This window comes from Macaca mulatta, chromosome 5 (genome assembly GCF_049350105.2).
Source record: "Macaca mulatta isolate MMU2019108-1 chromosome 5, T2T-MMU8v2.0, whole genome shotgun sequence".
NCBI classification, from domain to species: domain Eukaryota; kingdom Metazoa; phylum Chordata; class Mammalia; order Primates; family Cercopithecidae; genus Macaca; species Macaca mulatta.
Window position 1 is genome coordinate 3,372,974 of NC_133410.1, and position 24,600 is coordinate 3,397,573.

General features: G+C 47.1%; 1 protein-coding gene and 1 long non-coding RNA gene across 3 annotated transcripts in view; one reads left to right on the forward strand and one right to left on the reverse strand.

The window, feature by feature from the left end:
- The window catches only part of HTT (huntingtin), a 166,768-nt gene that overhangs the window by 117,219 nt on the left and 24,949 nt on the right, over positions 1 to 24,600 (forward strand). For both annotated transcript variants that reach the window (XM_028848247.2, XM_078003004.1), the window contains 12 exons: positions 4,817 to 5,024; positions 8,941 to 9,082; positions 11,413 to 11,592; positions 11,724 to 11,900; positions 12,194 to 12,270; positions 13,633 to 13,771; positions 14,684 to 14,806; positions 17,162 to 17,375; positions 17,796 to 17,941; positions 19,194 to 19,371; positions 20,663 to 20,764; positions 23,251 to 23,438. In XM_028848247.2, coding sequence (XP_028704080.2) covers positions 4,817 to 5,024; positions 8,941 to 9,082; positions 11,413 to 11,592; positions 11,724 to 11,900; positions 12,194 to 12,270; positions 13,633 to 13,771; positions 14,684 to 14,806; positions 17,162 to 17,375; positions 17,796 to 17,941; positions 19,194 to 19,371; positions 20,663 to 20,764; positions 23,251 to 23,438 — 1,874 coding nt within the window. The remainder of the gene's footprint in view (positions 1 to 4,816; positions 5,025 to 8,940; positions 9,083 to 11,412; positions 11,593 to 11,723; positions 11,901 to 12,193; positions 12,271 to 13,632; positions 13,772 to 14,683; positions 14,807 to 17,161; positions 17,376 to 17,795; positions 17,942 to 19,193; positions 19,372 to 20,662; positions 20,765 to 23,250; positions 23,439 to 24,600) is intronic.
- Positions 1,806 to 6,505, reverse strand: LOC144341103 (uncharacterized). Its single transcript, XR_013417703.1, has 2 exons — positions 6,407 to 6,505; positions 1,806 to 3,371 (listed from the first exon to the last, which is right to left on the reverse strand). It is a non-coding gene; the product is annotated as an uncharacterized LOC144341103 (long non-coding RNA).

Below are 24,600 nucleotides of genomic sequence, written 5' to 3' on the forward strand. Positions count from 1 at the left end.
ATTTTCTCATGGGTATATAGTAGGTTTAATTTTAATTATCCCAGTTAATTCTTAGAACAGGTCTGTGAAGTATTTCCCCCTTTCTGCTTGAGTTCTAAAAGATCCTATGCCAAAACCAAGAATGAAAACCCAAGCATTCTTTCTCGCTCATCGATCTTTCTCTCATCGGGCCACTTCTTGGGTTGTTAGTGGTGAATGTAGCCGCTGGCAATTGCAGAATACCCACCATGGGCCCCAGTCACTGTGTGGCGTGGATTAGAGGTGGTTCTCTCCATGTCATAGCCGAACAAGCCCAGCCCAGAGAGGTTTCTGCCCTAGGAGCTCTTGATGGTGGAATTGGGATGCGATCCCACATCCTGCCTGTGTTTTGAAAGCAGCATTCTTCATTTCCAGTTCCTGCTTCCATTGTTCCTTTTAGTATTTCTTTGTTTAACTCACGAAATCAGGACTTGGGGAGCTGCTGCGTGCAGCTGTAGCTGTTTCTCTGGGTGCAGCCTGCATCCACCTTCCTGCCCCCCTCCTTACTGCCATCGTGGTCTCTGGGCACTTGGTCCCTTTCTCTTCCCCGGAGTCCCTTTGGCTCCCCTGTGCCACCCTTGTGATCCACAGGCTCTGCCTTCTTTCTGTCTGAGACTGCTGCTCATCACTACCCGGGACCTTAGGAAGGGAGGTTCCTCCGAGAAGCATCTTCTAATCTCAGCCACGTTCTCAATGCCGCCGTTGGCTTTGTTAAATAATGGCAGCTACTGTAACAAATAAACCAACATTTCCATGGCTTCACACCAGAGAAGGTTGTTTCTTGGTTTTATGACAATGTGTTGAGGGTGTTTCTGGTTCACGGATGGTTTTCCTCCATGTGGGAATTCGGGGACCCAGGCTCCTTTCCTTCTTTTGGTTCTCTTCTCTGGGCCTCCACATCCTCTGTGTCTAGTTGGGGACAAGGAGAGGGAAGGTAGAGAAGAAGGCTCTGTGGCCTTGGACAAGTGACATGCATGCCTTTGCTGGTGTTCTCTGCTGGTGATGGGTCACAGCCCCACCCCGTACGAGGGGACTGGGAGACGTCGTCCTGCTGCCTCCCAGCAGCAAGCAGCACTGTGGTCTCTGATGTGTTTTCTATGAGGATAAAAACAGGCGATTCCAGGATGAGTAAAGTCAGGGAAACCCTTGGAAGGAGGCGACCAGGCAGGTGTCACCATGGGATTAGTGGTGGCTTCAGAATGAGCCGCCAAGAGTGCAGTGCCTTCTAAAGCTTTTGCTATTCTGATATGCCCACACCATGCCCAGCAGGTGTCTGCCTTGCTCTCCGCAGAGAGAGTGATGAATCCTTCTCGTGAACCTCTGTCCCGTTCTTCCTCCCTCCACCTGGAAGGGACCCTGGGTTCCTTGAAACATCCCGGTGGAACAGGGGACCTTCTGTCCTGTCCCTAAGCTCAGCCTCATCCTCCTCCCAGCTTCCCAACCCCTCTTATGTCTGCTTCCTCACGCCACATCCTTCTGGATTCTCTGGAATTGAATTTTGCCTTTGATGCTTATTTAAAAATATCCATTGCAGGCCAGGTATGGTGGCTCACACCTGTAATCCTGTGCACTTTGGGAAGCCAAGGCGGGCAGATTGCTTGAGCCCAGGAGTCTGAGATTAGCCTGAGCAACATGGTGAAATCCTGTTTATAGAGAATACAAACAGGGCATGGTGGCGCACACCTATACTCCCAGCTAGACAGGATCGACTGAGCCCTGGAGGCCCTGGAGGCCGAAGCTGCAGTGGGCTGTGATCGTGCCACTGTATTCCCGTCTGGGCAACAGAGTGAGACCCTGTCTTAAAAAAAAAAAAAAATCCATTGCATACTTCACCACAGTGAAACGTGTGTCTTATCTTTCCTTTCCGGCCTGTAGCTGCTCTTTTGCACTTATAGCCGCACTAAGTCAACCTTAAATTAAAAGCAAACCAGCACTTCCTGTGCTCTTCTGCTTCCTTCATGAGGGTCCCTCCCTCTGTGTACGCTCCATTCTCATTGCCCCGGTGGTTTGTTTCCCTCTTGGTTCTCAAGCTGTGGCAGCCTGCCTCTTATCATCTTTACTGAAAAGTCCTTTGCAGAGGCTGCCCGTGTTCTTTCTTTCTCGGTCCCTCTCATCCTGGGCCCCCTAGCTTGATGCTGTGGGGCTGCCCTCTCCTCACTCAGTAGCTTGCGGGGTCTTCTCTGTCTAGCCACTTAATTGGTTGTGTTCCCCGAGTTGCTGTCCGTGGTCTCTCGTCACTGTTTTCTCTGTGTCTCTGCCTCTCTCCTCGGCCTTGGTAGGTCTCTCCCCTTTGTGACCCTGGCTGTTGCTCTCGTGGACAACTTTCTCTTGCTGGTCCGCGTAGTCCTGGCATCCAGCTTCTCAACATGGGACTTGTCCTGCCAGTACCTCAGACTTACGCTGAAAATTGAACTAGCACCACTGTCACTCTCCAGGACCTCTTCTTGTTAATTAGGTCATTAGGGATGTTCAAAATCCCAGCATCATTGTCCATTCCTCCTCCTGCCAGCCCAGGGACCCTGACCTTACCTCCTCCTCTCCATCTACCGGGAGGTGGCTCTCAGAGTCCGTCTCATCTTCCACCCGAACTTCCCTACAGACTCCCCGCTGCCGCCCCAGGGGCTGAGCACTTCCTCCGTGCCTCGTGCAGCGCTGAGCCCTTTACCTGGGTTCTCCTGTTTGCTCCTTATTGCAACCCTGTGGACAGATACTGCTCTTAATTCCATCTTAAACCTGAGGAAGCTGAGGCCCCAGGTAAGGTGCATCCAAGGTCACTCAGGTAGTAAACTGTAGAGCCACGATCCGAACCAGGCAGTCTGATTCGGAGCCTGTGTTGACACTCAGCCACCTAGAACACAGCTCAGATTGTGGGTTTCTATTACGTGTTCAAAACCGCCACATCCCGGGTCTGTCCCTGCACGTGCCCTGTGGCCTGGCTGCATCTTCTTGAAGGCAGCGCATGCGTCTTCACTCAAGGGGCCCATGCAGGAAAGAGGGCCCCACAGAAGGACGAGGCCAGTGCAGAATGGGCTGGAGGGGACGATGCTGACTGTGAAGCAAGTGTAGAGAAATCCCAGGAAACCTGGAGGAACCAGAGACAGGGCATTAGAACTCATCGTTGTGACCTGGTCTGTATTCTCTGAGTGTGCTGCTGCTTTTAGCTCGCTTCCTTAGTCTCAGGTTGTAGTTTAAGGCATTGTGGAGCCCTAAAAAGCCTCTACTCTGTTTTTGCCTGTTTCGGGACCCTTTCACTTCGGGGATGTGTTGAATTTTTTGTTTTTGTTTTTTAATTTTTTGAGATAGAGTCTTGCTCCATTGCCTAGGCTGGAGTGCAATGGCACAATCTTGGCCCACTGCAGCCCCTGCCTCCTGGGTTCAAGCGATTCTCGTGCCTCTGCCTCCCAAGTACCTGGGATTACAGGCACCCGCCACCACGCCTGACCAATTTTTATATTTTTAGTGGAGACAGAGTTTTGCCATGTTGGCCAAGCTGGTCTCGAACTCCTGACCTCAAGTGATCCACCCACCTCGGCCTCCCAAAGTGCTGGGATTATAGGCATGAGCCACCATGCCCGGCCTGAAATTTAATCAGAAATAAAATTTTGACCCCAACAATGATGCTAGGAGGCCCAGATCTGGGGGAGAGGGCGACCTTGGCCAGATGGGCCTGTCTCTGTTTCCCAAGTCTTGCTGCCTCTCCCTGCTGTGCTTTGCAGCCTGTGCATGTCTCTGTGCCTCTGATCTTGTTCATCCAGAGGAGAGGATAGAATCAAGTCATTCCTGGAGCCCTGAGAAGAATGCTGTGGAGAAACTTGCAGGTAGAATCTAACTGAGTGTGTGGCTGAGGTGCCAGCATTGTGTGTGGGGAGGCTGACCGCTTGGCCTGCCCAGGCCCAGGATGCTCCATGGCCGGGCACAGAGGCAACTTGGCTGTCAGGTGTCAGGAGCCTGCAGAGAGCACACAGCCTGGACCGCAGGGCGCTGCCCATGTTCTTCCAGCACCTGTCCTGCTTGCTCACCTGGCCTCTTACAGCATTTCTGTCCCTCAGTTCTTAGCAAGCCCAGGAGCTGTTCAGGTTGGCAGGTGCCGAGTGCTGTTCCTGCCTGTGTAGCTGTGGCTCAGTCCTGTGGGGGGCCCCGCTGTGGCCTGAGTGCAGTGATTCGAGGTGCCGAGTGTTCCCTGACTCGTTCTGCAGGAGCTGTGTTCAGACTTTCACAGCTCTTGGCTTGGAGCTTCTGGAGGGCTTGGCATTGCCAACCAGTGCAGGGGTGGACAGTGGGAGAGGAGGAATGCTAGCTTTCTTGACCAGTCCATTAAATAAATGGGATATTGGCCGGGCACGGTGGCTCACGCCTGAATCCCAGCACTTTGGGAGGCTGAGGCGGGTGGATCACGAAGTCAGGAGTTCGAGACCAGCCTGGCCAACATGGGGAAACCCCCTCTATTCTAAAAATACAAAAATTAGCTGGGCGTGGTGGCAGACACCTGTAATCCTAGCTACTCGGGAGACTGAGGCAGAATAGGTTGAAACCAGAAGGCGGAGGTTGCAGTGAGCCAAGATCATGCCACTGTACTCCCACCTGGGCAACAAGAGTGAAACTCCATCTCACAAAAAAAAAGCAGAATGTCTGTTTCTGCTTAGAAAAATCAGAATTTTCTAAATGCCAGGTGCTTTGAATATGTAAGTATGGGAAACAACTCAGCCTGTTTCATTTTTATGTAAAATCTCCACGTAGCCATGTGGCACTGGACCGAGATGAAAGCAAAGACATTTCTCCTTCTGAACTTTGTTTCTAGGAATGTTCCGGAGAATCACAGCAGCTGCCACTAGACTGTTCCGCAGTGATGGCTGTGGCGGCAGTTTCTACACCCTGGACAGCTTGAATTTGCGGGCTCGTTCCATGATCACCACCCACCCGGCCCTGGTGCTGCTCTGGTGTCAGATCCTGCTGCTTGTCAACCACACCGACTACCGCTGGTGGGCAGAAGTGCAGCAGACCCCGAAGTAGGTTCATAATGCCCACAGCCCAGGGCGCTGGCCGAGCACTCTGTCCTGAGACTCCCAGTAACCTGAGATTGGGCCACCGTTACAGCATTTTCATTTTCCATTTTTTGTGAGGGCTTGTAAAATTTCTGCTGCATATTAATATTCCTTTCATGGACAGCATATTGTAGAGACAAACATGCGGTCCAGCCAAAGGCATTCAGAATAGCAATTGCTTTCTAAATGTGATTTTCTTTGGCAAGTTCTTTGACACCATTCCATCTTGTGGGATATGCTTGTCATGCTGTGTGGCTCCTACTAAGTTCTAGTCCTTCAGTTGGTTCCATAGCCAGACATGTTGCAATGTCTTAACTTCATTATAAATTAAATGTGGTTCTGGTTATTCTTAGATAATGGAGTAACGATTTAGCAAATTTCAAAACCTCTTGGAAATATTATTTGACCATTCAAAAAGACTTACTAAGTCTCTCATTATGGGTGGCCCTCTTTTTGTAAAAGGTTTTCAGGCTTAAGCTCCATTTCTAGGTGCTCCAACACTCTGTTATTTGTATACACGTGGAAATAAAAGCTGTGACATCCCCGCCCTAGCTGAATCCTCAGCACAGTGTTTCTGGAAGGCTCAAGATCCCACACTGGGGAAAAGAAGTTCCAGAGAGAAAAGAGGGCAGGTGCTGCCGTGCCTCTCTGCTCAGTATGGATACTGGGCCATGTGCGGCCAGGGCTCGCAGTAGGGCCAGTTCATGGCACTCAGCTGGAAAGTGCACTGTTGGCGGGCATTCGTAACCATCCACTCTGTGCCGTATGTAGTGGGGTGTGGCATCCAAGTATTTGAAATCAGCCGCGTGCAGAGAAATCAGCCGCGGATGCAGCAGATCACTCTTTTTCTGACAGGCCTGCTCACTCTGATGTTATATCAGAATGCTCTGAATCTGGGAATTGTGTTCCCTGAATTGGAATAACAGAAATGCTTAGATGATCAGTGTTTAAAAGAAATAAACCAAAGGTAAATTTAGTTTGGAATTCAGCAAGCGTCTTCATTCAGCCCTCTGAGGGCAAACTACAGCTTTTCATAAATGTAGGTAAATTCTCTGTGTCTTGACCCCTTCTGACCCAGTTTTCCTTTATAACCTTCTGTATTGTTCCATTATCCTGAAATAACATTAATAGATTAGGCTGAGTGTGGTGGCTCATGCCTATAATCCCAGCACCTTGGGAGGCCAAGGCGGGAGGATCACCTGAGGCCAGGACTTCGAGACCAGCCCAGCCTGGCCAACATGGTGAAACCCTGTCTCTACTGAAAATAACAAAAATTAGCCAAGCGTGGTGACAGGTGCCTGTAGTCCCAGCTACTCAGAAGGCTGAGGCAGGAGAATCGCTTGAACCCAGGAGGCAAAGGTTGCAGCGAGCTGAGATCACGCCACTGCACTCTAGGCTGGGTGACAGAGTGAGACTCCATCTCAAAAAAAAAAAAAAAAAATTAATGGATCAATGGATTTTTAACCTAACAGTTAAATTAAAAAAAATCATTCTTTAATGGTAATGTAAAGGTAAAATTAAGAGAAGATAATATGTAACAAGCATTTTAGTATGTGAGTGTCCAAGGTCTCCCTGTGGTGGAAGGAAAAAATAAATCCCCATAAGTGTCCACGATGCCCATAGAGAGCAGAGCTGTTCCGGTTTAAACCGCTGCTCTTAGGACTGTGTTTTTCCAGCTATGGGTGGTGGGGGATGAGTATCTTTTTATTTCCATGAGATGAGAAAAATGAATTACTAGAAGTATGAAGCACAAAATACAACTGCTCTTTTTTTATCTGGACTCAGCAGCTATAAAATTGCTCTATCCAGTTGCAGAAGTTCCTGCTGCTTACCCTTGACGCCCCCTCGGTTAGTGTGCATCTCCTTTCAGGCTGGCTCCCAGATGGGAGCTGGCTCCAGGCGACACTGGGTGCTCTGCTCCAGGAGGTCCTTGTGTGGGCCCTGCCCCGGCCTAGCCCCTCTCTTATGGACTCTGTCACCATGGGTTTGATTCACTCAATCTGTCTTACCTTTTGGTGAGCTGTTAGAGTCCTGCCTATACTTCAGCACTTGTGGGTGTGTTGTGGTACACATGACATGTTGGTCACTTCCCAGCTCATCTTGTTCTGAGTCACCCTGGATTTGGTACGTTCATTCGCCACTAGTAGCTGGCGGTATATGGCCTGCGATTTGGAGGACTTGTGCTGCTACAAATTGGGGCTGAATTTGAGTTGACACTGGCCCTTCTTTATGTCTACTGCTAATATTTGAATTGCAAATGCTGCCTCTTCTCTTTCAGAGGCTCATTACCCTATAGCTGTATTATTGCAAAGTACATAATTACAGCTTGAGTGTAAGTCACGCTGGGCTGGCAGGACAGCCGACTGAGAAAGGGCAAGTTTCCTGTTAGTTTTCACATTGACACATAATTTACAATACAGTAGAATGTACTTTTGTATCAACTGTAGTCAGTAACAGCCCCCTCCCCCAACCACATAAGATATAGAGCAGTGCTGTTACTTCACATAGTTCCCTCTTCCTCTGCCATGTCCCGCTCTCCCCAGGTCTAACCACCAATCCGTGCTCTATTCAGCCCATTGCAGAGGGTCATAGAAATAGAATCTACAGGCTGGGTGTGGTGGCTCATGCCTGTAATCCCAGTGCTTTGAGAGGCTGAAGTGGAAGGATCACTTGAGGCTAGGAGTTCGAGACTAGCCTGGGCTACCTAGCAAGACCCCATCTCCAGAAAAAAAAAATTTGAAAATTACAAGCATGTCCCTGTAGTTCCAGCTGCTTGGGAAGCTGAGGCGGGAGGATCTCTTGTTGAGGTTACAGTGAGCTATGATCGTGCCACTGTGCTCCAGCCTGGGTGACACAGCAAGACCTTGTCTTTGGGAAAAAAATTAAGAAAGAGATGGAACCACACAGTGTGCAGCCTTTTGAGTCTGGCCCCTTGCAGTGAGCGGTGTCTACCGTCATGCGTTGCACACGTGTTGGTGGCTGGCTTCTTGTGACTGCTGAGCATTATATGGCTGGGCTGTAGATTGCTTTTACTTCACCAGTTGGGAAACAGAGAAAAGGCAGTTTTTAAAAAGTTTAAATCTGTAGAATTTTGGTTTTTATCAGTTCTCTTCTAAATCCTGAGGGATTACAGGAAAAGTTGTTGTATTTCAGAATATTCTTAGCTTGATGTGACCTCTCTCCCTGTTAAGGCCCTTTGCTGCAATGGGAAGGACGTCGTCCTCGGTCAGACCCTGAAGGTCAGAGGGGCACTTTGGGAGTGTGTCAACATTTTAACTGTATGGACTAGAGCCAAGAGTCTCTAGATTTATAATTCCCACCTATTCAAAAAGAAAAAAAAAATAATAAAGTGAGAAGAAGTAAACGTAAAGTGAAATAACCTGTGTTGGTGGGGAAGAAGTGTTTTTAAACAGAATTTCCATAATGTATACCCTGAACGTGTTTAGAGTGGTGATGTTTCATTGGGAAACGAACAGTAAAACATGAAAGCAGGGAGATTTTCTTTCTGGCAGTTGGCAACTTTCATGGCAGATGGGGAATTTGAAAAGCAATTGCTCAATTATCAAACATAGCCAGTGTGAGTTCTGAAATAAAGGTGCTGATTGAATGTGCAGCTTTATGGTGGATTTTGTCATTCAGGCAAGCATTTTAATTTTCTGCCTGTTAAATTCTGTTTTCTTTAGTTTTTCATATGTGGTTTATTGTAGCTTGGGAATAGATAACTGAGAGTATATATTACACATACAACATTCTGATATGGCAATATTTAAACCAACTTGTCTGTTTTAGAACTAGAATTAAACATAATCATCTTCAGTATTTTGCAAATAAGCTCACTGCCATCCAGAAACATTGTCAATGCATCTGTTGCTCCTTCTAGAAGACACAGTCTGTCCAGCACAAAGTTACTTAGTCCCCAGATGTCTGGAGAAGAGGAGGATTCTGACTTGGCAGCCAAACTTGGAATGTGCAATAGAGAAATAGTACGAAGAGGGGCTCTCATTCTCTTCTGTGATTATGTCGTAAGTTTGAAATGCCTGTAAACGGGGTTGAGGGAGGTGGGGACCGGGAGAACATCCTGAGTAGATGACACTTGCCTGGACCCTCTGGAACCCAGACTGCCCAGTGTCCTGCCAGCTCCATCAAAACTAAATCTGGAATGAATGTTTACTTCTGCTCTGACATATAATTGGAGACCGGGCCTGGCCTTCCAGTCACTGGATTCTAAGCTGGACTGTGAGAGTTGATGCAGCTGACTCATTTATCAAATGCCCAGCTATTGGCTTCACGCCTACACGATGCTGGGCATATTTGTTAATTCAAGGGAAGCAATGGAATAATAATAACTAATGATTTGAAAAACAAGATAAGTGCATTGACTATAGTGGGGTTCTGATTTTAAATTTTTTAAAAAAGTAATACCAGGAGCAGTGGCTTACGCCTAAATTCTAGCAACTTGAGAGGCTGAGGTGGAAAGATCACTTGAGCCCAGGAGTTTGAGACAAGCCTGGGCTACGGTGTAAGACCCCCATCTCTAAAAAAATAAAAAATGAAAAATTATCCAAGTGTGGTGGCTCGTGCCTGCAATCACAGCTTCTTGAGAAGCTGAGGCCAGAGGATGGCTAGAGCGTGGGAGTTCGAGACCAGCCTGGCAACACAGAGAAACCCTGCCCCTACCGAAAGAAAGAAAAATTAGCCTGATGGTGGTGCGTGCCTGTGGTCCCAGCTACCTGAGAGACTGAGAAGGGAGGATTGCTTGAGCCCAGAAGTTTGAGGCTGCGGTGAGCCGTGACTGTGTCACTGCACTTTAGCCTGGGTGACAAGGCGAGACCCCTGCTCTAAAAAACAATTTTTTTAAGTTAATTTGTAGAAAAGGTGTTAGATGTTCATTGCCGTATTTTATGATGGATTCCTGTTTAAATGCCATTCTCTTAAAAAAAAAAAAATAACTTGTAGGAGTTTTTAACCGTAAAATTAGCATCACATGTTTACCATGGAGAATTTACAAAAAACAAACAGAGGAAAATAAAACCTCTGTAATCATACTACTCAGAGATAACTTGCTGTTAGATTTCGGTGTAGATCTAGTACTTTTTCTGTATTTATATTAAAAATACTTAAAACATATACATTTCTTTGTTACAAACATGGTATCTTATAGATAGTGCTGTCACATAGCAAAACAGTGTTAAATATTCTGAATCAGAAAAGGAAGCCGACTCTCCAACTGAAAGAGGTGTTATCCTAGAGACTTCTTCTGGTGATGGCAATTTGTTAATATTCACTTTTTTGCTTTACATTCTGTATTGAAATAGTTTTTCTGTTTTGTTCTACTTTTAAGGATAATATAATTGTATCATGCTGTTTTTCACAGAAATGTAAGAAAAAAAGATACTAATTTTGTAAGTTAATAGAGGTTGAGCATCCCAAATCCAAAAATCTGAAATCCCAGATGCTCCAAATTCTGAAGCTTTTTGAGTGCTGACATTATGTTCAAAGGAAATGTTCATTGGAAGATTTCAGATTTTTGGATTTAGGGAGCTCAACAAATAAGTATAATGCACATATTCCAAAACCTGAAAAAAATCCTACATTCAGAATACTTCTGATCCCAAACATTTCAGATAAGGGTTATTCAACCTTTACTGTCAGATGATCCCAAATGAAAAATATTAATCGTTAACCAAATGTCAAGGAATTGATCACATTTTACAGTTTCTGCCTAGGATTATGAATCAAGATGAAAAGGCTCTGCGTGTTTAAAAATATATATTTTTTTATTTTCTTATAAATCTTAAATGTATCAACACTTAAGATGTATTTGATATGTGGAATCCATTCATATTTTGGATTAAACAATTCTGTCAAGACCGTGGCAGTGATAGAGGATTTTTTTTTCCCACTGAACTATCACAAAATTGGAAAAAGAGTAATTGGAGAACCCCACTGGCTTGGCCAGCTCGAAGCCCCGGAGGGGGCAGGCAGTGCTGTGGATGGGAGCGTCGCAGTACCACGCTGCCCCTCCTGCCCATGGATCTCTGAGGCCTGCCTTTGTCCTTTGACCCTTGGCCATTTGTTAGTGTCTCTGAGAGCTGGACTGCTGTACCCTACTTCCCCAGGGGGGCCTGACTTCACACAGCCTCTGCTGCAGTGCGTGGTTGGAGGTGACGGCCTTGGTAAATCCAGTTTCCTGCCTCCTCAATTATTTGTGCTCATACACTGTATATTTTTTAGTGAGGTTTATATTTGAGATGTGTTTTCTCCTTCTTACCCTTTCTGGCCTTTCTATGGATTAATACCTGGTCTCTTCTTGTGTACTTGAAAGTGAATCTCTCATCGTATTTTTCCTTAGTGTCAGAACCTCCATGACTCCGAGCACTTAACGTGGCTCATTGTAAATCACATTCAAGATCTGATCAGCCTTTCCCACGAGCCTCCAGTACAGGACTTCATCAGTGCTGTTCATCGGAACTCCGCTGCCAGCGGCCTCTTCATCCAGGCAATTCAGTCTCGTTGTGAAAACCTTTCAACTGTACGTCTTCATCCTGCCAACAATTGCCAGTTGCAGTTTTCTCTGCCTTAAAAATGGAGTATTGAAATTTTTAACTTTAATTTCTGACTGGCAAAATAGTCATCTTTTGTTCTTTTCCTTCTCGCTGTTAGCCAACCACTCTGAAGAAAACTCTTCAGTGCTTGGAGGGGATCCATCTCAGCCAGTCGGGAGCTGTGCTCACGTTGTATGTGGACAGGCTGCTGTGCACCCCTTTCCGTGTGCTGGCTCGCATGGTCGACATCCTTGCTTGTCGCCGGGTAGAAATGCTTCTGGCTGCAAATTTACAGGTATTGGGAAAAGAAACCCTGATATTGATTTATATTGAAAATTTAGCAGGCCAAGCAAAACAGGTGGCTGCCTTTTTCCTCCATAGGTGTGGTCTTGACACGGTCACCAATAGAAACATGGAAATATCTGCAAACTTGCCATTCCTCGTGTGTCTGATCTGTTTCTTGAACTTTTTTCTAGTCTGTCCTTACTAGGATGAACTGTACACATCAGTTTATCCTTTTTAAATGAGCATGAGGTTATTTTGGGTTGTACAGTGTCACAAACACACTAATGTGTTTTTGTCTATTAGAGCAGCATGGCCCAGTTGCCAATGGAAGAACTCAACAGAATCCAGGAATACCTTCAGAGCAGCGGGCTCGCTCAGAGGTAATGCTGGAAACACAGGTCATCCTTGTGTTAGGAGAACCCAGGTTATAAAAGATATAGATTTGTGCGGGAATAAATTCACAGGACAAGAAATTGATGTGCGTTATAGGTGGGTTTGCTGCAGAAGTGCCATAATAGAAAGCTTCCTACTTTTAAAACAACCAGATCTCACTTTATATGGAGTAAAGGACAACCAGCAGGATCACGTCTATGACATGAGTGGAGGCAGTTTGCACTCCTGTTGGCTGTTTGAGAGGTAGTATTTAGAATGCCTGTATTCACTGTCCTGTGATGAGTGGGAAAATAGGTTATCAGCTTTATCTTAGCAAAATCAAAGCATATCATCTAATTGCTAAACAAGAGTTGGCAAATCTGAAAGACATTACTGAATCCTTGGCATGCAGGACTTACATCTGCATCCCGTTGCCATTTTTTCTCTTCAAAGCATTTAATCACTTAGTTGTGTTTGCAAAGTCTTTTAGAAGCCTTTATCAGAAATCCTTACATCTCCTATGTGAGTGTATTTCCATGACTGCAAAATAAGTTAAACTTTTACCTTTTTTCTTCCCTTGGTGGGGGCGGAAATTGTGTGTGTGAAAGGGAAAGAGAGACAGCAGAGAAGGAGAATATAATTATCATGCTGTGTCCTTTGAGCTGAAATTGCAAAAAAGAAAACACACACACACATGCTTTGATTTCAGTCTTAAGAGTACCTTGTTGATGGTGTTTTTAAATGGGATTGGGCACAATTAGGTGGACAGTTTGGGGCGATTTTTCGGTCTGTAGGGCCAAGCTGTTTTGTAATTTGCTTTATAAAGTTGTCACTCTCATAGCATATGGTGGCAGATAAACTATTATTACTTTTTGACCCTAGACTTAGTCTTCAGTCCAGATGAGGGAGATTAAAAGATTATAAATATCTTGTGCCAGATGAGGTGATTTTATTTTGAAATGACCATAAATTCCTATCAGTTGTCTTACTGGGATATTTGATAGTGGAGTTTGTGCATTTGAGTCTTAGATGATCTGTTTTACGTTTATTAAGAAAGCCTTCATTAGCTTTTATACCATGTATGGACTGTTGCAATGTTTGAGTATAAATGAAATTTCTGGACAATATTAATGGAGTACAAACTGTGATACCTTAGAAGTAAACTAGGGCCTGCATTTATATCATGACCTGTTTGAGTGTTGATGAGAAAATAGCTGTGAAGAAAAAGTTTTAAACAAGTTTCATTTTCCTTTAAGAAGCCACTAATAGTGCATCCTTAGGGTGTATATTTCTAGAATCCTAGTGTGCAGAGTTTAGACTAAGACTAAAAAAAAAATTGCACTGTAATTTCATTTTTGTTTGTATTTTAGACACCAGAGGCTCTATTCCCTGCTGGACAGGTTTCGTCTCTCCACCATGCAAGACTCACTTAGTCCCTCTCCCCCAGTCTCTTCCCACCCGCTGGACGGGGATGGGCACGTGTCACTGGAAACAGTGAGTCCGGACAAAGTAAGTGTCCAGCGTGTCTGCATGCGAGGCACAGGGCAGAGTGCCTCTGTCACCTGTGGCAGATACAGAGAGTGCAGAGGAGGTGCGGTGGACCCAAGGAGTGCTGGCGCTCTGCTCGGCTCAATGAAGCCGTGGTTAGAGACCTGGGGGGACCATCAATGTCCGAGGGAGCAAAGCAGTGCTGATGTGGGACCCTTTCGGTAGGAGTGCGAGGTGAGTCGTTAGTGGGTGACTCAAGGGAAAGTCAATTGTGGCCTGCAGGCCCCTGACTGCACAGGCCTTCAAGCACATGTCAGTGCATTTAGCCTCCCTCCATCGCCTCATACCTTCTGGCCACCTGTGAGTTGCACTGCCACTGCCAGCCATACTGGTATGTTGTCAGCACCTCCACTGCTCATACCTCACCGTTAGGGACCACTTGGGGCCTTGGTAGAGCCTTGGTACTCTACTTTCCTGGAGAGAGTTCAGCTTATGAATATGAATTTAGATTTCAAAAACCAGCAGCCCAAGTATAAGAAAGCGAAGGTTCAGTCCTGCCGCCTTAGGCTCTATTTGCTAAGCATCTGCCCTGCCCTGCCCTGGTTGCTGGGAAGAGATGAGCAAAGCAGACAGCCCAGGAGAGGATGGCAAAGGGGCCGCTAACCCTTAGTAGTTTAGCTATATTTGGAAGGACTATTAGAAATTCACCAGGTGAAGGGGGAGGCCGTGAGAGTACCCAGGTAGGTAACAGAAGTCCAAAGAGGAAGACCTGTGGTGTGGTGAGCTGTATAGCCACAACATGCCGGCCGGCGGCCCTCTCAGTTAGCCTAGTGCAGTGTTCCCAAGCACTGGCCTAGGCCTGTAGCTCCAGGGATGTGAAGTCCCCTTGAACGCCACCCATCATGTTCCCCTTATTCATCTTTTTCTTCCCAGGACTGGTACATTCATCTTGTCAAATCCCAGTGTTGGACCAGGTCAGATTCTGCGCTGCTGGAAGGTGCAGAGCTGGTGAATCGGATTCCTGCTGAAGATATGAGTGCCTTCATGATGAACTCGGTACGGGGGGAGCAGCGGAAGCAAGGAATCCTCAGCTTTTCTTGTGACTTCCAAGTGGGATTTGTCTCCTCATGTGACCCACTTGTTGACAACACATGTTGAGGACTCCACTCTGGATGGGGACGGGATGACGGAGAGACTCCACTCTGAATGGGGCTGGGAAGTGGGGAGGACTCCATTTCAGGGGGCCGGGACATGGGGGATATGCTGATCGAGATTGTTTCAGCCACATTAGAATCCAAGGAGGCAAGTCGATTTCACTCAACCTTTCATGCATTTAAAGAAAATGGAGGTGGTCTTAGATTACAGTCATTTCACTGGTTTGTTCTCATGGCAGTGAGGAAGGGTATTGGATTGGTGTCTGTCTTAATTCAGGATCTTTGAGAAGATGGAGAGCACTCCCTCAGGGATTAGGAGAGACTCGAGATGGAAATGAAGATTTTACTACTTACAGGTCCTGGCGGGTACATGGCATGCCCAGAGGCCCCTCACACATGGAAGTTGGGGGCATGTGAGGGAATGAAGTGTGGTCCTGGGCACTAGGGTGGGGGACCTGAGCGGCAGGAAGCAGGGTAGAAACTGGATGGCAGTGAAGTTGGAAGCAGGCAGCTGTGAAATTTGAAGCAAGTTGATGGGAGCCCTCTCTCATGAGGAGGTATTGTTTTGAAATCCAGCTGGCCCCAAGGCTGGGTGTGTGGTTTGGCATGAGAACTATCTGACCTCCACGGGAGGAACAAACACGGGATGTCATCATCTAAGCTCCATGGCCAAGACAGAATGGAAGTCAGGGTTGCATATTTGCCGTAGACTTCGACACAGTGTCGTAGTAACTTGTTTCTGGTGTTCTGGAGGTTGATCTTTAGTCGCAAAAGAGACCCTTGAATGCAGTGAGATTTCCTCTACCCACACCTCTGTTAGATGTAGTGAGGTTCTTCACCCCCCAACCCCAGATGTCAGAGGGCAGCCTGCGCAGAGCTATCCCAGGAGACCGTGCAAAGCCTTGGTGTCCCTGTCCTTCACCTGTGGGCAGATCCTGTGAGCAGTCGGGGGGCCACCTCTTTGGTGTGGTACAGCCATGGCCCGAGCAGGGCTTCCTCTCAGACCTACTAGGACGGGAGAAACCTCCTGGTGCTTTAGCCCTGCGTTGATACGCAGCAGATGGGAGGGAAGTGGGCACCCGGGAGGACAAATGCATGTAGAGGCTGGGGGTGGAGGCAGGTGTTCATGAAAAGAGACGTTACAGGGAGGGCAACACAACAGTGTGTTCTGATGTACTGAAGAGCTAGACTGAAAAGAACAGGAGAATTCACCCAAAATCCATTTACTAAAATTGTTTATCCTTTTTTTTTTTGAGACGAAGTCTCGCTCTTGTCCCCCAGGCTGGAGTGCGATGGTAGATCTTGGCTCACTGCAACCTCTGCTTCCTGGATTTAAACAATTCTCCTGCCTCAGCCTCCCGAGTACAGGCATGCGCCCACCACGCCCGGCTAATTTTTGTATTTTTAGTAGAGACGCGGTTTCACCGTGTTGGCCAGGCTTGTCTTAAACTCCTGACCTCAGGTGATCTCCCTGCCTCAGCCTCCCAAAGTGCTGGGATTACAGGCCTGAGCCACTGCGCCCGGCCTAAAATTGTTTATCTTAAGATTCATGCAGTGAAAACTAACTTACTGAGTGATAAATTTGCTTAGTGATCTGTTTATTAGGTTTTCCAAATTTGCTAATTGGGCTTTGAACAGCTGTAAAAGTTCTGACTGTAAAAGAAAGCTGCAACTTTTGGCATTCATGATGCTTTTCTGAATATTAAACTAAGATAGATGTTTTACCTGAAGAATTGGCCCCCAATCTTATAAATGGCTAAACAAAAAAGGTTGCTAAAACATAATCCAAATTGTCATAGGAAATACCGTTTTTCCAACCAAAATTTTGTCATTCATATGGCTACTTTTACTTATTTCAGCTGCATTTGACCATCTTTTTCAAACTTCAGGGATGGCTGGTGTATCACCGAGATCTTGGATGACACTTTAGCTTTGATTTTCTGTTTTTATGAATTAAAATTGTCATACCAAAATTTTTACTTCAAGCAAATCCAAGAGCATAAAAAATTAAAATATCACTTAAAGTACCAAGAGAGAACAGAAATATATTTTACTAAGCGTACGTTGAATGAAGTTGTTCAAATATTTGTAACAGGCATAGAGTAGAATTTTCTTAAAAACATTTTTGATGGTATACCAATCTGTGTTTTCTCAGAAACATTTGCCTTATTCTTTTTTCTGTTGTGTTTTTCTTACCTGATTGAAAGCTCCTAATCTGTTGTTATTGTTTGTTTAACCTTTAATGCTCTGATTTCAGGAGTTCAACCTAAGCCTGCTAGCTCCATGCTTAAGCCTAGGGATGAGTGAAATTTCTGGTGGCCAGAGGAGTCCGCTTTTTGAAGCAGCCCGTGAGGTGACTCTGGCCCGCGTGAGCAGCACCGTGCAGCAGCTCCCTGCTGTCCACCACGTCTTCCAGTCCGACCTGCCTGCAGAGCCGGCGGCCTACTGGAGCAAGTTGAATGATCTATTTGGTAATTAAAATTAAAATTTATCTTATTTTTAGAAAGGTTCCAGGGCCAGTATAGTACTTTGCACCAAGTAAATATACAGTAAAGGCGGTGGATCTAATACAGCGAAAGCGTTTACAGAGGCAGCTAAAGAGCAGCACTGGTGGCCTCAGCGCAGAATTTCTTCCTGCGTGTTTGCCACTTTGCCGTTCATTGACGTGGTCACGGACATAGGGCTCTAAGCCCTTGAGGAAGGCTGGGCCAGACCTCAGGGGAGATGCAGCCCCAAACTACATGCAGTCATGTGGATGGATGCGTAGATGTGCCATTGAGGAGCAATGTCTTGTGCTTTCATCAGATTCTCAAAGAATTGCTTGACTGCCTTTCGAAGGTGTTGCATCTGTGCTCATGTTTGCACCCACCCACGAGGGCCTTCTGTTTCAGGGGATGCTGCGCTGTATCAGTCCCTGACCACTCTGGCCCGGGCCCTGGCACAGTACCTGGTGGCGGTCTCCAAACTGCCCAGTCACTTGCACCTTCCTCCTGAGAAAGAGAAGGACACCATGAAATTCGTGGTGGCAACCCTTGAGGTAAGAGGCAGCTCAGGAGCTCATTGTTGCTGTGGGAGGGGACACGGGGCTGACACTGGAGAGGGTAAAGCAGTTTTATTTGAAAAGCAAGAGCTCTGACCAATCCAGTCACTCTTCCGTCTCAGCCTGGCAGTAAGTCTTGTCACCGTCAAGTTATTGTAGCCAGCCTTCACCCTTGCCTCGCCACTCCTCACGGTGGCCTGTGAGGTCAGCCAGGTCCCCTTCTCATCTGCACCTCCAGTGTTATGTGGATCGTAATTTTAGAGACTTGAAAAATAACCATCTGGAGGTACTTTGTGTCTTAAGTTGGCCTGGACATGTCAGCCAAGGAATACTTGGTTTGTGTTAGTGCTTGTAATTAGCCCCCAAAACATGTACACATTCTGGATGCATTAAACTCAGGCCTGTATCCTTAAAGGGCCATCTCTGTGCTGCCTGCCCTCAGCAGGGACACACTTTGCAGACCCACAGAGGCTCCGCCTCCACCTCACACCAAAGAAAGGGAGGAGTCCAAAGGGCATCAGTGCCGTTACTCACAAAATGATAAATACACCCTTATTCTGAACCAGGTGGAGTCAGATGGTTTGTGATCCCTGTCCTTTAGGTTTCAGCTTAGTGGGGAAGTGGGAAAGCCAGCGTGTGATCACAGCACAGGGTGATTGCTGCCGATTATATTATGTGCCTGCTGTGTGCAGGACAACATACTTTACACGCATCATCTTATTTGACTCTCACAACTCCCTGTGAGATAGGCTCTGTTACTCCCATTTGACAGGTGAGGAGAGCAAGGCTTAGAGAATTTCAGTGACTTGCCCAGGTCCACTGAGCTAGGAAGTAGCCATTCTGGCGTTTGAACTCAAGGCCTGCTATCCCTAGAACCCACACTCTCAAATTCAACCTCTGAGGCTATGCCAGAGGCAAGCCCCAGTGCTGTGGGCGCCCCAGGGAAGAACCTCTGGCCTGGTGGCCACGTAGCCCAGGAGAGATGTCTACAGGAGCCCACAGCGCTGAAGGAGAGAAGGGCAGCAGAGTTAAGGGGGCATTCTGGCAGAGAGGGGACTGGCACCTTGGGGAATAGCTGGGTCAGGACTGAATGTCATGGAGTCAGGTCAGAGCTGTCCTTCTGGAGGGCAAGGGCATCTGGACCTGCTTCCCCTCAGTGCTTTGGACGGTTCCACCACAACTGATTCACACGGCCTCCCCAAATGAAGGTACACGAGCGGGCATTCTGTGACTTGGTACTTCCCTTTAGGCCCTGTCCTGGCATTTGATCCATGAGCAGATTCCGCTGAGTCTGGATCTCCAGGCAGGGCTGGACTGCTGCTGCCTGGCCCTGCAGCTGCCTGGCCTCTGGAGCGTGGTCTCCTCCGCAGAGTTTGTGACCCACGCCTGCTCCCTCATCCACTGTGTGCACTTCATCCTGGAGGCCGGTGAGTCCCCATCCGTGAACAATGGGTTCCTATCCTAGTTCCTGTCTAGTTCACCATGTTTATATTTTGTGCTGCCTGTTTGCCAGGTACTAAGCTAGGAATTGGGGATGGAGAGGTAGATAAAATACGCATTAGGAAGGGCTGGGCTCCATCTCTTTTTTTTTTTTTTTTTTTTTTTTTGAGATGGAGTCTCGCTCTGTCGCCCAGGCTGGAGTGCAGTGGCCAGATCTCAGCTCACTGCAAGCTCCGCCTCCCGGGTTCACGCCATTCTCTTGCCTCAGCCTCCCGAGTAGCTGGGACTACAGGTGCCCGCCACCTCGCCCAGCTAGTTTTTCGTATTTTTTAGTAGAGACGGGGTTTCACCGTCTTAGCCAGGATGGTCTCGATCTCCTGACCTCGTGATCCGCCCGTCTCGGCCTCCCAAAGTGCTGGGATTACAGGCTTGAGCCACCGCGCCCGGCCGGCTCCATCTCTTACTCTCCAATATATTGGAGTCTACACTGGAATTTAACTTGAATTTGCTTTTTTAGTCATTTTATTTAGATTTTGGAATTTCAGCTTTCATCAAAATTACTTCTAAATTTTATGTCTCTGTGATCTTTGGTCTTAGCTGACTGTTTTATGCATTTAGTCTTATATGATCGAAAGGTTAGTAAGATTACGTTCAGAAGATTGTTTTCTGTTCAAATGCTTGTTTCTATACTGCACTGTAATATTAACGTACTGTAAAATAAAAGTGGCTTATTCTTTTCAAGGAACAGTATCCTCAACAAGGGTTATTAGCCACAATTTTTAAAAAATTGGACATCATGGTTTACATGTTGGAGGGCATTTTGAAGCTTTGTATTTTCAAATTAAACATTATAGAGTGATGTTTTGATGTTTCATAATTGTTTTCATCTGTGCATTTGTGGCCAGCTTGAAAACAAAGATCCAGGGATTAATACTTAAAAGCCAGACTTCTTGGGGGTTATAGAGATGATTTTGGTAGTAATGAATCTTGAGCCGTCTGATAATAACCTCGGGGTGAGAGATGGCCAACAGGAGAGAGTCGAGGGACTTACAAATCTGAGTGAAATCTGAAGTACAAATCTTCAGACATATGCCACTAACCAAGAGATTGGTACCTCAGTCTAATATTGTCTGTTTGTCTAAAATTGGTTCTAAGAAATCTAGGCTCATCTGTCTATCCCTTTGAACTTTTGTGAGGCTGCACAAATGTAAAATTTTGAATGAAAAGCACTGATGGAAGTCTGTGGAAATTCTTCTGTTTGTTCTGTTGTAATTTTAGTTGCAGTGCAGCCTGGAGAGCAGCTTCTTAGTCCAGAAAGAAGGACAAATACCCCAAAAGCCATCAGAGAGGAGGAGGAGGAAATAGATCCTAACACACAGAGTAAGTCTCAGGACCCATTCTTTCTTACATGTGGTTCCTCCAAGACTTAAAAGTCATTCACAGAGACGTGCGCCGTGGTGAGTGTGCACTCCTGGAAGCGCACCGTAGCTCGGCTGTGTCCTGCTGCTCCTCCCTCGCCGTGGGAGGCTTTAGTCCATTGCTTTGCCACACTCTTTTGTTTCACCGTATCCCTGTGCATGCGGCTGTCTCTGACCCTACAGAGCAGCTGGGATGCCTCTGGGGGAGCCCTTCCCCCCTCCAGCACTTCCACATGCGGTTACTCTGGGCTCCTGGAGGGCAGGGAGCAGGTTTGTCTTCTCTGTGTTCTCAGAAATTAATGCTTGGCCCCTGGTCAGCAAGCAGCAACCTTTTGTTGAGTGATACCGAATAAATACATGTTTCCCACATGAGTATTCAGTAACCTCAGTGTCAGGTTCAGGCATCTGTTTTGGTGGATATTTAAAAGAAAATTCCACTTTTCCTACAGAAAAAAATAAATAAATAAATCTAAATCCCAGTGATTTAAGCCAGTTATAGACTTAGACATATACTACGGCTTTTCATGCCCTTTCCTCCCAGTTCTAGAGTAGTATTTTACTAGGAAAATGGTGGCAATGCCTGTTGAGAGGAAAAGTTTTTGGCCAAGTGTCTTTCGTTCTTGCCAGGGGCCCTAGGCTGCTGGGGCTACTTCAGTTTCTTTAGCCCAGTGTCTGGCAGGGAATGCTCCCTGTAGCCTGTCCCACAGAGGCAGGGGTGCCTCACCTGGGGCCTGTCCACGCATTTTACACAGCACCCTTACTTGGAGCATCAGGCATCTTTTCCGCGTTCCGTGGCTCAGGAAACACACCTTTTCAATCATGAGTTCGCCAGTGCTTTTGGGCTTTTTCTCCCAGCTTTTGTGCAATCCTAGTTATGGATGGAGTTTTCCTGCCTTTAGTCTTCTGCATAGTACTTTTTTCTTCTGGTTCCCGGTTCGAGGTTTTGTAATTAAAGAATGACCCAGAAGCAGTGGCATTTTCTTTTCTTTTCTTTCTTTTTTTTTTTTGAGACAGAGTCTGGCTCTGTCGTCCAGGCTGGAGTGCAGTGGCCGGATCTCAGCTCACTGCAAGCTCCGCCTCCCGGGTTCACGCCATTCTCCTGCCTCAGCCTCCCGAGTAGCTGGGACTACAGGCGCCCGCCACCTCGCCCGGCTAGTTTTTTGTATTTTTTAGTAGAGACGGGGTTTCACCGTGTTAGCCAGGATGGTCTCGATCTCCTGACCTCGTGATTCACCCGTCTCGGCCTCCCAAAGTGCTGGGATTACAGGCTTGAGCCACCACGCCTGGCCAGCAGTGGCATTTTCATACACAGCCAAGGTCTTCTCTGAATTTTTATCTCGAACCTCTGTGGGTCCTTCAGGCTTCAGTTTGTGATTTCATGATTTCTTGTTGCTACCTAAGGAATATGAAAACACCCACCTCCCTACTCTGCGTCTTCCAGCCGAGTGGCACCTCAGGCTGTTGGTCCTGTGCTTCTGTGGCGAGGATAAGAATAGTGCCAACCATGTGGATTGAGATAGATCAGTTAGTCCATCCATGTCAAGCACCTGGAATGGATGACAGTCTTGTTGTGAATACTCAACAGATGCTACCATGACTTTAGTTAGATTTCCATTGCTTTGAAACAGTTGAGACATCTCAGAGCTTTGAGCCAGAGCAGTGGGCCCTGATGCAGGTTCTGTTTGGTTGAAGATGATTGTGCTTATTCCCTGTGGCCCTTGTAGACCGGAGTGGGAAGCTTGCTTGATTTTAATCACCTCGATAGGATCTTACTTCTTAAAGGTCATCCAATAAATAATGAGCCAACTCATTAGCCTGGGGCTTAATTGCTTAAGTCCAATGAGAAGTCATTCTCTATCCTAGGAAGTTGCCCAAACTGTAGAATCTCGTGGCCTGTGGGTAGTAGCCACTTACTACACATTCACTGACTCAACGAATCATATTTTTAGTAGATACAATATTCTAGACTCAAGACACCATGATGTGGATCTTCCCAGGGGTGTGACGTGTTCCTCGGCGTCTGCCTTGGGAGTTTCCATTTCCATCAGAACCATGCCCCAGGGCCCTCAAACACTCTGATCTAGGAAAGCCAGTGAAGCAAGGATGACAGCGTGGCCCTTTGATACCAGCTGAGGGACAGACACAGGTCCTGGGAGACCAGAGAAAGACAAGGGGCAGAGGAAGTGTCCTAGAGGGTGGGCCAGAGGGCTGGGAACGAAGGCCAGAGCTCAGGTTCAGGACCATTCCAGCAATCCCAGCAGAAAATGGGGAGGATTGTATGGTATAGGCGGATATGAAGGAGGTAGACTCTGCAAGCTTTCAGTGGCCAACTCATTCTAGGTGATTCCACAATTACAGCTTGAGCAGCTGCTTGTCGGTCATGCTTCTTACACTGGGCAAGTAGAATGTGTTTTTTAAAAAGTCTTCTCTTAACCATTGCTTGTTTAGATCCGAAGTATATCACCGCAGCCTGTGAGATGGTGGCAGAAATGGTGGAGTCTCTGCAGTCGGTGTTGGCTTTGGGTCATAAAAGGAATAGTGGCGTGCCGGCGTTTCTCACGTCAGTGCTCAGGAACATCGTCGTCAGCCTGGCCCGCCTGCCCCTTGTCAACAGCTACACACGTGTGCCCCCACTGGTGAGTCTGGTCGTTCCGTGTAGAAGACCAAGTACGGTGAAACGCATGGGTAAGCCCTGGGCTGGGCACACCGGAGAGGGCAGGGCAGAGTCGCCGCGGCCCAGAGGCTGCCAGCTGTGGTTCTGGTGCCAGCTGTGGTTCTGGTGCCAGCTGTGGTTCTCGTGCCAGGCTGCTTTCCTCAGGCACCGTGTGTGGAGGTCGCTAGTAGAAATACTGGGTTTTCTAAAATGAAGTGAGGCCCCACATCCCTAAGAGATTAGTGTTAGACTTGATTCTAAAGCAACTAGACCACTTTGCTTACTGGTAGACCAGAAACCACACTCCCTCGAGTGAGTGAGATTTTCCTTTGGAAATAATTCATGTTTTTCTACACAATTTTGCTGTTGTCTTCAGAATCGGTTTAAAGTAGGTGTTATTGCTGGGCGCAGTAACTCATGCCTGTAATCCCAGCACTTTGGGAAGCCAAGGCGGGCAGATCACTTGAGGTCAGGAGTTTGAGACCAGCCTGGCCAACATGGTGAAACCCCGTCTCTACTAAAAATACAAAAATTAGCCAGGTGTGGTGGTGTGCACCTGTAATCCCAGCTACTCAGGAGACTGAGACAGGAGAATGGCTTGAACCCAGGAGGCGGAGGTTGCAGTGAGCCGAGATCACGCTACTGCACTCCAGCCTGGGCAACAGAGCAATACTCTGTCTCAAAAAAAAAAAAAAAAAAAAAAAAAAAGTAGGTGTTATTGATCAGGATGCTTGTTTCAGATAACGAAGAGCTTAGCTTGAGGAGAGTGAGGGTTGATGGAAGGGGACTGGCTTCTGCTCAGTGAAATGGCATCATCCCCCACCAGCCTGCTGAAGTAAGATGATGGGACCTGTTCCTTAGGGACTGCAGCATCCTCAGGCAAGAAAGAAAGGCCGACCGGCAGGGTGTGAGCCGGCAGGTATAGGTCAGTGACAATGGAGCTGGGTCCCAGGGAAGAGGCTTGTGGCTGCTTGAGAAGGGCGCGTGCCCGTCTGCGTGCGCGTGCGTGTATGTACGCTGGAGAGTCTGGGGAGGCTTGCTCCAAGGACACAGTATTTGATCCTGAGAGATGAGGAGGGTTCTGCCGCAGGGGATGAAGGTATTCAGATGGAGAGCTCATTCGGAAGAAGAGGCCAGGGCCTGGT